The following is a 12,914-nucleotide window of genomic DNA, read 5'->3' as shown; positions in this document are numbered from 1 at the left end:
GTGGATTATAAAGAAAATATGTTTCAGGATACTCATGTGTTGTATGTACAGTGATGAATAACTTCACCCCACCCCATCAGCTTCCCACAACAGGAACTTACAGACATTCTTTGATCAGAGCCGAGGACCTGTGAGCGGGAGCTGTAGGAAGATTGCCCAGAACTGTACTGGGCACGGGAAGAAGCAGCATCTGTAGAAGAAAGCATAACTGTTAGCAAACCATTAAAGCCCTACATGATCTTTGAAAGAGCTTTGCAGCTAGCTAACATTACAAGAGTTGAAGGAGATATTGTCTATGTGTGACAAGACTATTTGGTACGTCTCAAGGCACCATCCAGTTTAAAGATGAACATATGTATTTTCAGAGGCATTTTTTTCTAAATCAAATTGACAAAATAGAGAGTTGTATTTTGCACTATTCACAAAATATCTGTATATGTCCCTGTATCAAAATTTAAATAACATTGTTCAAAAATGATGCGCCTTCTCTGACTAATTGCAGACCAGGCAACTCGCACGATGGAGCTCATTTCATGGCAATCTGCTCTTATTGGAAAGGTTTCAAAAACACCATTGTTATCAAGCTGCAAATGTTGAACAGTCAATGATTACACCATTGGAAGAAAAAAAAAAAAAAAAGAATTCCAACAGAAAATTTTGGATAGAGAGCATTAGGATATTAAAGATACAATTATACTCGTCTTTTGTGCAGTTAAACCAGTCTGGCAGATCCCATGAAGACACCAATGGGTTCAGCAGTGCACTTCTCTCTCTACTTCCCCCTGTCAAATTTAAAACTGACAGTGGTGACCTGGATGTTCCACTCTCACAAACGAGGAACATAGAACAACAATATTGTGTGCTTAAAGATCCACCTTAGTAGGAGAGAGAAGTTCAGCGCTGGACCATTGGAGTGAGGACCTGTCAGATCGAGATAAACTAAACAGAAGGTATAACTTTTGTATTTATTTTTTTTGCTTTAGGTGGGGTTAACGTTAATGTTGCAATTCCCATTGTGAACTCCAGCTAATAAGATGTTAGCCATGGACCTGTACATGGTGACAAAATGATGTATTTTATATGCTGGACATTTGACTTTAAATGAAGGACATGGGGCTATAAAACATCCTTTGACAGTTGATGTGCACCACATTTAGTTATTTGACAGAGCATGCAAGTTTTATGTGACAAGTATATCCTTTCCCCATAACCTGTGTTTATGTTTTGACATGCTAAGTATGCCCTAACTTGCCATACAGCTCTGTTTGCAACATGCTTCATATGATGCACCAACTATGACTGAAAGATCACATTGTGAGAAAAATCAAGTTGGCAAGTCTGTAACAGAGTACAAGGTAGTATTCTTTTTAAGAGAATTCTGATCCAGCAAACAATTTATTTCAGAAACTCTATTGCTGCCCATTTCTTCCACTGGTTCTTTATAAAGTTATAGAAAACTACAACAGCAGTCTATCGGCTTTCATGTGCGGTTTTGACATCTAACATCACAGACTCCTACTGTTATGTAATAGAGGTTACGCTCAGTCATTATCCCATGTGTAAGGTTCTCAAATTTCAAATTAAAAACGTTGACAACCATAAGATAAAGTTTATTCAGGTATGAAAATCCATTCCACAGTCTGAAGTATAGGAAAAATACAAAAATGAATATTGTACATAGCCAGCACTCTCCTGTAATATAGCTTATAAAAGATGGGAGTTCACAGGGGCTCTGCAATCCTTGCAAAGGTCACACAAAGCATAGAGAGAATCCAGGTCTAGACCTCAATGTCAAAGGGCTGCTTTGTCCTACTTTATTAAGTAAACAAATGTTTTAGGACTTCCATAAACTATTTCAAGTGTTTACCACGTCACAGCAAAAGCATAGAAGCTTGAGTGGGAAAGAAAACGTGTATTTTCCTGGGATAAACAGAACAAAATGGAGCCCAACTCATGTGTCAATTAACCTAATCCATAATGCAACAAGCACATCAAAATGGGACTCCAATCCAAGACACATTACAGAATATATAACGATTTTACATTATCATTATTAAGCTATTTTGAAATCTCTGGGAGTTGGAGATGCCTTTAAATTATCCGCCCCTGGCTTGAAAGTTAAAGAATGTGTCACCTGCAGCTTGATAATGTAAACGTTGTCCAGATGCGACTAATCTGTCTTGGACTCCAGAGTTCACCAACAGTGAAACACATCCCTGTTCTCCAAGATTTGCTGGAGTTAGATAAGAATTATCGAACATACATGCTTAGCTCTAGAGTCATGTCTCAAGTAGTGGCTACAGTTTGAATTCCTTACACAGTTGGTGCAAGGGCAAGCAGCTCAACACGGACATGCTCTCTTGTATTGCAGAGGGATGAAGGTTAATTTCCATGTAAGTATGTTATGCAGCCCTATATACACAGTAAAATAACTGGTCGTATGGAGATGTGTTTAGAATTGGGCTGTCTAACATGCATTTTTTTTTTTGCACATGGCTTTAAAACTTATTTTGAAACACTTTTTTGCAACAGATGGATAAGTAGCACCACCAGCTCTCTCTAGAACGTAAGCTAATCACTCCAGAGAACGTAAATGCCCCGGATATATTTTATCTCATACTCGCAAATTGGGATCAGTCTCAAAGCTGAATTTAAACACCTTACTTCCTAAACCATCTAAAAGTAAAGAGAACTCATTCATTGCTCATGCCCATGTTTTTACAAGTACACTGTTCCTTTTTATTTGGCTTTCCCATAGTAATTATAAATAAAAAGTGATAAATATATCAGCGTTTACACAATTAGGCAATAAGCAGGGGAACGACTACTATTGAAAGCTTCTCATATTATTAACGGAACAAAATGTAAACAACATAGCAACCAGGATGCTGTGATCCAGCGATTCCTTAAAATGACCATCTCCTAGTAATGATTTGTAAACATTAGCTTTAGTAACCGATAGTAATTACTACTACAATCCTGAAAAATGTGTTATTGTATTTTATAGTTGATTTATTGTAACTTTATTTAGCCTTCTTTCATTTTTCATGACAACCTGGCCATTAATTGGCACCATCCTTTGAATTATATGGAGGATATATCATTGTAGGTCAAATAATCAATATTTCAGCATTTACTCATGTTGATATTTACATATAGTACACAGGCCAATAAGCTATATGAATTCCAGTAAATACTACTGTATAATCAGCGAGTTCTTACGTCACCACTTCAGTGTTCATCAGGAAAGCTTACGTATTATGAGGAATTATACACTCACTATTGTAAATTATTAAAGGTAACTAGGATTGTTGCCCTTTACATGGTGATAGAAAGATATCAGAAATGATGGGGGAGTTCTAATATCCAGTAGATGAGAGACATATAAAATCTCTAATACTGAAAATCTATAGAATGCAGAAAACCACTATTGATGGATTCTATATATTTACCATTTATAAGATGTATTCATTCCCTTTTAAGTGAATAGTGCTATATTGCAAATGCCTTCTCGATCATTGCTCTTGGGGGCTTGCAGATGCATCGTAGTAGTGTTTATCAAGATATCCCGAGACAGCAGTACAGGACCAAACAAGGTCTTCCATTCAATTATTTTTAATCAGTTTTTTAGGAAAGGGGTTGTGTGAATTTTGAGGCATGATGATGAAAAAGTCAGTAGTCACTTTATGAAATGAAAAGGTCCTAACTGCACTGTACATATATCATCATCAACATTTATTTATATAGCGCCAGCAAATTCCGTAGCGCTTTACAAATAGGAACAAACATTAATAAGACAATACTGGGTAATACATACAGAGAGGTAAGAGAACCCTGCTCGCAAGCTTACAATCTATAGGACAATGGGAGTTTGAAACACAAGGGCATGTGCTACATCATATTGCACAATGGACCGCCAGACTGCAATGGTAAAAGTACTGAGTGGGCTGTGTGTGTGGCAATGTTGGTCAGAAGGTTGTTGTCTTGCGTTAGCTGTGTAGAGGATGGTAATAGGGTAATCTAGGGAAATTAAGATGATGGTTGAGGAATATCATAACCTTGTCTGAAGAGGTGGGTTTTCAGTGAACGCTTGAAGGTTTGAAGACTAGAAGAAAGTCTTACTGTGCGTGGGAGGGAATTCCACAAAGTAGGTGCAGCCCGGAAAAAATCCTGTAACCGAGAATGGGAGGATGTGATGAGAGTGGAGGAGAGACGTAGATCTTGTGCAGAACGGAGGTGTCGAGTAGGGCGATATTTCGAGACAAGTAAGGAATTGTATGTCGGTGCAATTTTGTTGATGGCCTTATATGTTAGTAGAAGAATTTTATATTGGATTCGTTGAAATACAGGCAGCCAATGTAAAAACTGACAGAGTGGCTCAGCAAAGGAATAATGGTTCGTAAGGAAAATCAGTCTAGCCGCTGCATGCAAAATAGATTGTAGGGGTTCAAGTCTGACTTTGGGAAGACCAGTAAGGAGGGAATTGCAATAGTCGATGCAGGAGATGATAAGTGCATGAATTAATGTTTTTGCGGTGTCTTAATACATAACATATATGCCAAAATAAGGTCGCAGTAAGTGCATACTTGCCTACATTGAATTTGTGTCCTCCAAGAGGGAGGCGTGGTGGGATGGCGGGAGGTCCCGGGTCGCAGCAAAGTGCATCATTATGGCCCCGCGAAAATGACACAATTCGCTGCGTATTGAGTCATTGAGGCTCACATTCCATCCACTTCACTAGGAAATGGGCAGGATGCCTCCTCTCCCAGGAGTTCGAGAGACCTACCCACAATTCGGGAGTCTCCTGGACATTTCGGGAGAGTGGGCAAGTATGAGTAAGTGAGGTCTTTTTAAAACGTGAAATCTTTCTTGCATCATATGTATGTATAAAGTTACCAAACAATGAAAGTCTATACATGTCTGAACAATTCTATGAATGAAAAAAATAAAAAAAAATTACCAACTTGAATGAGATCATATGTCGTTAGCAATGGAAAGGTTAATGCAGAAGAAAGCAAAAGCCAAATAACTATTGAGGACTGGAGGTGATGAAAAATGAAGGGGGGAGGGGGTGAAAGGAAAGTTACACAACTCCAGTATGTGCACATCCAGTCACACGTTTCTCTGCATGAATATGTTCATTTGTAGCACACAGATTATACATAGCATGCAGACCCAGAGGAGTTTAATTCAGTGCTAAAAATATTTTTCTACCTTGCATACTAACCTAGAAGTAATAACTTCTTCATGCAGCAAACAGCTTCTATAATTTTTATATAAAGGACAATTGATACCATTAATTCAATTACTACACAGAACACTGATCATTTTCAAGATTCTATATTGGTCGGACAACAAAAGTCTGTGCCCAAGCAGGTCTGCAATCTCACAAGTAGCCTTAAAGCATTGCAATGCCTAGACCGGAGAGTCTCGTGGAAAGTGATGAGCAAATATTTTCACAGCAAGCTATAGTACAAACACATTTTAACCACTTGGAAATGCAATGGTGGTCTAAATTATAGGTCACCAAAGATCAGGATACAGCTCATCTGCTCCACAGCAGTCACTAGGTAGAGACCCATCTCTGGGATCATTAGCTTAATATAATGGTTATTCTCAAATGTATACAGAATGATGGAGGACCCCAAAACCTAAAGTATTGCTGGTTCTGGGGTCCATCACACTCCAAGCTGCTGTGGTCAGGAGGGGAGGCCATCCTATGAAGTGTTGAATTCACCAGACACCACTGAACACCAGCAATTGAAAAATTTAGCCACAGATCGAGTCCTTCAGGGTCAATTTGTTAGTAGCCAATTAGCCTACCAGAATGTTTTTGGAGTGTGGGAGGAAACCGGAGCACCCGGAGGAAACCCACCCAAACACGGGGAGAACATATAAACTCCTCACAGATAAGGCCATGGTCAGGAATTGAACCCATGACCCCAGTGCTGTGAGGCAGAAGTGCTAACCACTAAGCCACCATATCTTTTCCAATTTGGCCCCCTACATAGATGCTCGAACTGGACATTATTTCTATAACTCAAGTGACTGGAGGCGTGTGGGGCCAGCAATAGTATAAAACAATAGTTATATCTTGTACTAGGAGAGACACTCAAAACGTTCTTAAAAATCTTATACTCCAAAAAGAGTAAGAGTGTGTTACTCACAGCAAATACTTCACAAATACAACTTCCTATGCTGCAGTCATGGTAAAAGATTGGGAGGAAAGAAAACATTTTTTGAAGAGAGTCACAAAATAAGATACATCATTTTGAGCCTTTTTCGGAAAGCAATTAATATAAATACAATTTTAACTATATACAGGGAGTGCAGCTCCTTGTATTCAGAGGCTCACAAAATGCGTCTATTTTAAAAGAATTACATGTATTTTGTATTTGCCAACTTTAAAGGAAAAAAAACTCCAAATCTTCAGCACAGCAGGTGCACGTAAGAGCATCAAACATAATTCAGTGTCAATGGATCTTGGTGCACTGAATTTCCCATCATGACAAGATAATGCAATTTTTTACATTATAAATACGCCTCTTCAATAAATATTAACATATAGAGTCTACAGAATAAATGCACATAGTGAGAATTGCTTCCAATACACAGATTAATATTAATGTATTAAATGTTGCTGTAGAGTTGGTTCCAGGGACATATGTAAAAAACTTAGGAAGCTCCCTGGAATCACGGGTCAGTTGGTAACCCTAGAACCCAACATACTCTTTTGTTCTGCCTCTACTTAGAGAGCGTTTAAGGGTGACACAGTCTGTCATACACCATTATAAGTACATAACTATGTAGTACCAAATGAAGATGCTATAGAAAGATGTCCATAAATTACATACCAGGAAAATCCACCAACATCGCTCGGGAAATATTCTCATGGAACATCAGCATCTCCTTGGCTTCTGAGGAAAGCCTCAAAAATAAAATCAGCTCTTCATAGAGGGTGGTGAGCGAAGCTAGTAACTTATGTCTCCTAATTAACTTTACTCTTGTAATAAGCCTACAGCATCCTCTCCCTCCCTGTTAGTGACACAAACCCTACGCAGACAGCACATACATAAGAGAAATATGTAGAAGTGTGACACATGGAACGCTGAAAACATAGGAGCCCGCGAATGAGACACAAGCTGGGAGGTCACAGCATGAAATGATCAGTATACAAATCATGGGACTAATTGTCCACTGACTCAATGGAATTCAATTACTTCTAATAAAGTACAGGTGTGCAGCAACTCATAGCAACCAAACGTTTGTTGTCGTGTGAAGCATATCTCCCAACCGTCCCGATTTAGATGGTACCGTCACGATTTGAGGGATCTGTCCCACCATCCCGATCGGGACAGCTTTGTCCGGTATCTCCCAGTCACTGCTGCTCTGCATGGCAGACCAACTTTTATCCCTGCCACCAACGCTTTAGGAGTAAAGTGTTAAAAATAGTTGGCGAGGGGGAAGTAAATATCCCATCATAGAGCTTTTGAAGGTGTTAAACATAAGTCTGCTATTGATTTATTAGGACTATAAATTGCGTCACTTCTTACAGGCCTGTTTGCTTTGTAGAGCAGCGAGACTATTCAGTAGAGGTCAGGGAGAGAGAAACCTGAAATGTCAATATACCCAGCCACAACTATGGGAGTTCCCCTGAATGGTATTCTGCATAATTTATAGCCTATAAGGAGAGCTGGGAGCACAATGTGTCAATTCATTCAGCTCTGTGGTGTGGTTGTGGTATGATAAGGGCAGAACATAAATGAGAGTGAGAGAGAGAGATAATATCTCAAGAAACACTTAAGGACAAATTCCACTGCAAAACGTGCAAAATTTTGCAGCCAAATCCACAACAAGACCAAAATGTTGTGGAATGGGTTTAAACTCATTTCTACCTACATTTTTTGTGTTTAAACCAAATTTGTGAAAAATATTCTTGTAAATGCAGGCTATCCATTCCAGACACCAATTACTTACACAAAATGGCTGCACGAAGGTGGCAGATGCACTTTAAGATAAGGCCACTAAGCCACTGTCTAAAGCTGGGTACACACTACACAGTTTTCATCCAATAATCGGCTAAAATCAGCCGACATACGACCGCTCGTTCAAAAGTCGGGTCAGTGTGTGCAGTGACACGATGGTCAAAAGTCTGCCCAAATGGACGATTATCGCCTCATTTGGTTGGTCGTACCGTTTAATATTTTCGTTCCAATCTCGTTTCCGCTGTGTAGTGTGTATAAACTTCCGACCGATCCACAACAGTGAGTACGAAATTACAGTCATTGCTCACGACTGCATGGCTGTAAAAAGTCGCTAAAGGGACGACCGCTCTTCACTTTATCGTCCTAAACAAGGCTAGTGTGTATGCAGTCCATGGACCGAGCAATCGGACCATCGATCGCATGTAAAATCGCTCGGCATAAAAAGTTGGTTGAAACTTCTGTAGTGTGTACCCAGCTTAACTCTATGAAAAGATTTTAGAACACAAGAGAGAAAACCCGCCACGTTTATTATGTCTTCAAAGTACCAACAGGTACACACACTGTGACAATTCTACCAGAGCCTCCTTGAAAGTTATAACATGTTTTCCCTTCATGTACAATACCTAGTTATAAAATTGTAGTGCACAATAATCCATTTAAAATGCACTCATCAACTTATATTTAGCAATGTCACCAATCCCTAATAAACGGGTTCAGCCAATAAAATGGCTGCCTACACCGTGTCTGTGATGTTACTGGCTATTCGTGAATGGATAGGTAGAATTCTCACGAATATTGGTTAAAACCACAACATTGTCATTAACATGAAATTCATCTCTTGGTATGCCAGTAGTAGTTTGGAAGAAGACCTATGAGATTGCCAAACTACAGAGTTTGTGACACTCAAAGAACCGTGCCCAGTTTACATCAAGATCTCACTACAGGACAGGGAAACAGTGGGGAACAAAACAGAGACACTGGTAGCTTTCTAATGGTTTCTATATCAACCAGGAAGTTTTTTGTTGTTCTTGTTTGAGGCTCCTTGGTAACCACTTGGCCAGTCATTCCTTTGAACAAACTGCCTGGCTGGCAGAGTTATAGGCCTCTTTCTGTGTGAACAAGAATGGAAGTTAAATGTGTCTTTACAGGACAATCCTAGCTACAATGCATGAATGGACAATTCTTCCCCCCCCCCCAAATTCATTGAAGAACCCTATAATTCAGGCCGTTAAGGTAGAAGTGTGAATGGATGTTTGGAACTGTAGCTTTTACCATATAATAAGGAATTCTGTTGTATTGTTCCCAGTCTACAACTTATTTTCTCTCAGCTGCATGAACTACCGGACTTTCCAGTGCCATTAACAGAAACCTAATACAGAACATCCATTAACAATCCTTTTACAGACAGATAGATAGGCACTTGTATTAGAGAAAACATACACTACTACTTTAGAGGTATTAAAGACTAAATTAAAATTTTGCTCCATATGGACATAGAGTATTACTCTATTAATGGACAAGTTCTAAACAGTCCATGTCTTTAAGAAAACTTGAAATTTGTACAGAACTGTATATATTTGTATTAGCTGTAATTAACCAAAATTAATAAAATGTAGGTATTAAGCAAAAAGGAAAAATATATATATTTCTTATATTAGAATGTATGAGAATTCTTAAGAAAAAACCCCAATATAAATAAAAATTGTTACCAATAAATCGACTTTCAGATTAATCAATTTTTTATCAATTACTATTTGCTGCGATTATGGTTATTTATTTAGTCATTTCATTTGTCTTTGTAATCAAATTGAAAACCGGGTAAGGACATCAATGTGGATGTAAACAAAAGGAAACCAGACAACACAATTGTACAATGCAAAGCAAAGAAAAAAATAATAAAAGAAGGTCTACTTTTCAATACAACATTTGGGTTCACTGCAACCGATACTAAAGTGTAAAACAGAGCTCTCTTACATAAGACAAATCAACTGCCAATACAAAATGCTCAGGTGAAAAAAAAAAGGGTTTTGACTCGTTACCATAAAAGGTCTCTGGTTTAGTGCCATTCTGTTTAAACGAGGGACAGAAGACCGATTCATCAGGCATTCTTATAATTAACACCCAACTAGATGTTTTATGTGGTAAATTATGGTGTGAGTGCATATTTGTGTACCTTTGTTAGGGAACTAGATTATAAGCTCCACTTCCGACTAAACAACCTCTGTAAAGTGCTACAGAAAATTCTGGCACTATATAAATAATACATTGTTGAATTCTCCAGGCAACATGGTAAGTGAATCCATTTAGCAGGCTGTATCTCACTTTACTAGTTCATGGGGTGTGGTGGGTGGTAAAGCAACAATACATCTATTCCAGCTTAAGCAACTGCAGCATTTTATTATATACATCAGAATTTTCAATAGATTTCAAACCCATGACTATTTTTTTTTCTTTTGTGCAACTTTATTTGCAGGTTATTAAGTACAACTAAATAAGGTCAGTATGAAATAGTGTATATGAATAACATTATTTATGTGCATAGGTTAATAGACAGCACAACTAAAGAGTTATTACAGCCCTTAGGTATTCTTGCGCACTAAACTGTCTACTCAGCCAATGACTAATTTAATTAGGATTAGCTGCTGATGCATCTGAAAATATTTCTGCCTTGTAAACTAAAATGGCTTAAAAAAAAAAAAAAAAAAAAAAAAGTGTCTCATCATACCCACCAAACCAGCTGTACAGGTCTGACCACAAGCCTGACTGAGGAGCCCTTAAACCAAAATCCCAACTAGTGACACTAGTGAAATTCCGGTTTGTGTACAGGACATCATGACACAGAGCAAAACATTGCAGAACAATTTCTACAAAGATAAGATAAGCAAGTGGTACATAATATGGGGTCAGCACTGTGGCACAGTGGTTAGCATTGCCGACTCACAGCACTGAGGTCCATGAGTTCGATTCCCAACCAAGACCCTTTTATGTTCTCCCTGTGTTTGCTTGGTTTTCCTCTGGGTCATCCAGTTTCCTCCCACACTCCAAAGACATACATTGTAGGTTAATTGACTGCTAACTAAAATGGACTTGTGTGTGTCAGGGGGTGGGGAATTTTAGACTGTAAGCAGAAATGGGACAGGGACTTATGTGAATGACAAATATTCTCTGTATAGCGCTGCGTAATATGGTGGCACTATATAAAACAATAAAGAATATTGCTGAAAAGCAATTATATCCAATAAAAAAACAATACAGACAGCATGCAGTGATACAAATTTCTGCTGTACGCCTCACATTTGGGGGACTGGTAGTGTTGTTGTTATTGTCTATAGAGATTGTATGTGCTTGACAGATTCATCATCATCATTTATTTATATAGCGCCACTGATTCCGCAGGTCTGTACAGAGAACTCATTCACATCAGTCCCTGCCCCATTGGAGCTTACAGTCTAAATTCCCTAAAACACACAGACTAGGGTCAATTTTGATAGCAGCCAATTAACCTATCAGTATGTTTTTGGAATGTGGGAGGAAACCAGAGCACCCAGAGGAAACCCACACAAACACAGGGAGAACATACAAACTCCACACACATAAGACCATGGATGGGAATTGAACTCATGACCCCAGCGCTGTGAGGCAGAAGTGCTAACCACTAAGCCACCGTGCTGCCCAACAGATTGGTCCAATCTGACGGCAGCATGGAAGATCTATGAAATATCAAAGCCTCGCATGAAAAAAATATCTGACAGCTTTGGATAGAGCCAAAATATACAGAATGTTAAAATCAGTTTAGTTTTTAAGAGATCAACCAATCTTTTACACCAATGGAAAGAATTGCAGAGTTCCATAATCTGAAGACCTCACAGTTCTCGAGGAACTCTCCCCGCTTCCGCAAGTAACCAGCAGGGTCACAACATCCTAGGAAACCTTGAATTAACACAGCCGGTTTATTTACTGGTCCATTAGCCTGGGTTTTCCTTTAATACAATGCCTAACATGGCTTTATTTGTTTCATTAAATGTCTTCACTATGGTTATATTGTATAATGAAATGTTAACTTCTCTTGCAGGCTCGTTAACTGCACGTCAATCTATAATCTACAAGCAGGATCACCCGGCGTTGTGCAGGTTCGATTTGTAATGTGTAGCAGTTTTTATAGATTAGCAAACTACTTGACAAATAGACCAAAAATGCAATTTAGAAGAGAAGATTTGTCGCATTGTCGTTATGTCGTGTTGTCACGAAAATTTCCTTCCAGCAGTCAAACAATTGTTTACAACCCAAAAAAAAAATATGCTTTTCAATATTTTCTTCGCTCTTTCGCTTAAATTTTTAGCGCTGGTGACTTTTTGCTTGTGAAATATTCGTATAAAATTTACAAAATGTATAAGTGCAATAATTACAACCTCTTCATGTCCTTTGTTTTCACAATGTTTTTGGCAATGAAACGCCCCTTCTACTTGATTTCTCAGTTTATCAAAAAGATAAAGGCTACCAATGCATGCATTTAGATCCAGTAAAAGTTATTTAACCCTGCCCATAAATACAGGGATTTGACTGCCCAATTCTGCAGTTTTATTCTTAATTGGTTGCAAGTCACTGGATGTACCAAATGACAGATCAACATCTGTTAAATTTAATCTAGTTTATGACCACAAACCTTGCCCCATGTGATCAGTTACTCAGCCAATAGACTGCACTATCTTATCCAATCATGCGTGTGGGGGCCAATTTGGACCCAGATCTGTTCATGCCAAGCAACCAGATTTGCCAGCTTAATACCCTTAATCCAACTAACAGACTGAATCGACCAAAGTGTTGATTTCAAATAAAGACCATCTAGCCAATCTAACCTGCTCATTTTATTTTAATAGTTCATTTGTGGGATTAACTCCTCCTTTACAGTTTTTCCAATTATATATGCTG

At 38.5% G+C, this 12,914-nt stretch overlaps 1 protein-coding gene across 2 annotated transcripts in view; it reads right to left on the bottom strand.

The window, feature by feature from the left end:
- The window catches only part of PKP3 (plakophilin 3), a 50,171-nt gene that overhangs the window by 14,542 nt on the left and 22,715 nt on the right, over window positions 1–12,914 (bottom strand). For both annotated transcript variants that reach the window (XM_075187873.1, XM_075187872.1), the window contains one exon: window positions 102–190. In XM_075187873.1, the coding sequence (XP_075043974.1) occupies window positions 102–190 (89 nt within the window). The remainder of the gene's footprint in view (window positions 1–101; window positions 191–12,914) is intronic.

This window comes from Mixophyes fleayi, chromosome 10 (assembly GCF_038048845.1).
Source record: "Mixophyes fleayi isolate aMixFle1 chromosome 10, aMixFle1.hap1, whole genome shotgun sequence".
NCBI lineage: Eukaryota > Metazoa > Chordata > Amphibia > Anura > Limnodynastidae > Mixophyes > Mixophyes fleayi.
The sequence above is the reverse complement of the archived record's forward strand: the minus strand, read 5'-3'. Positions and strand labels throughout refer to the sequence as shown.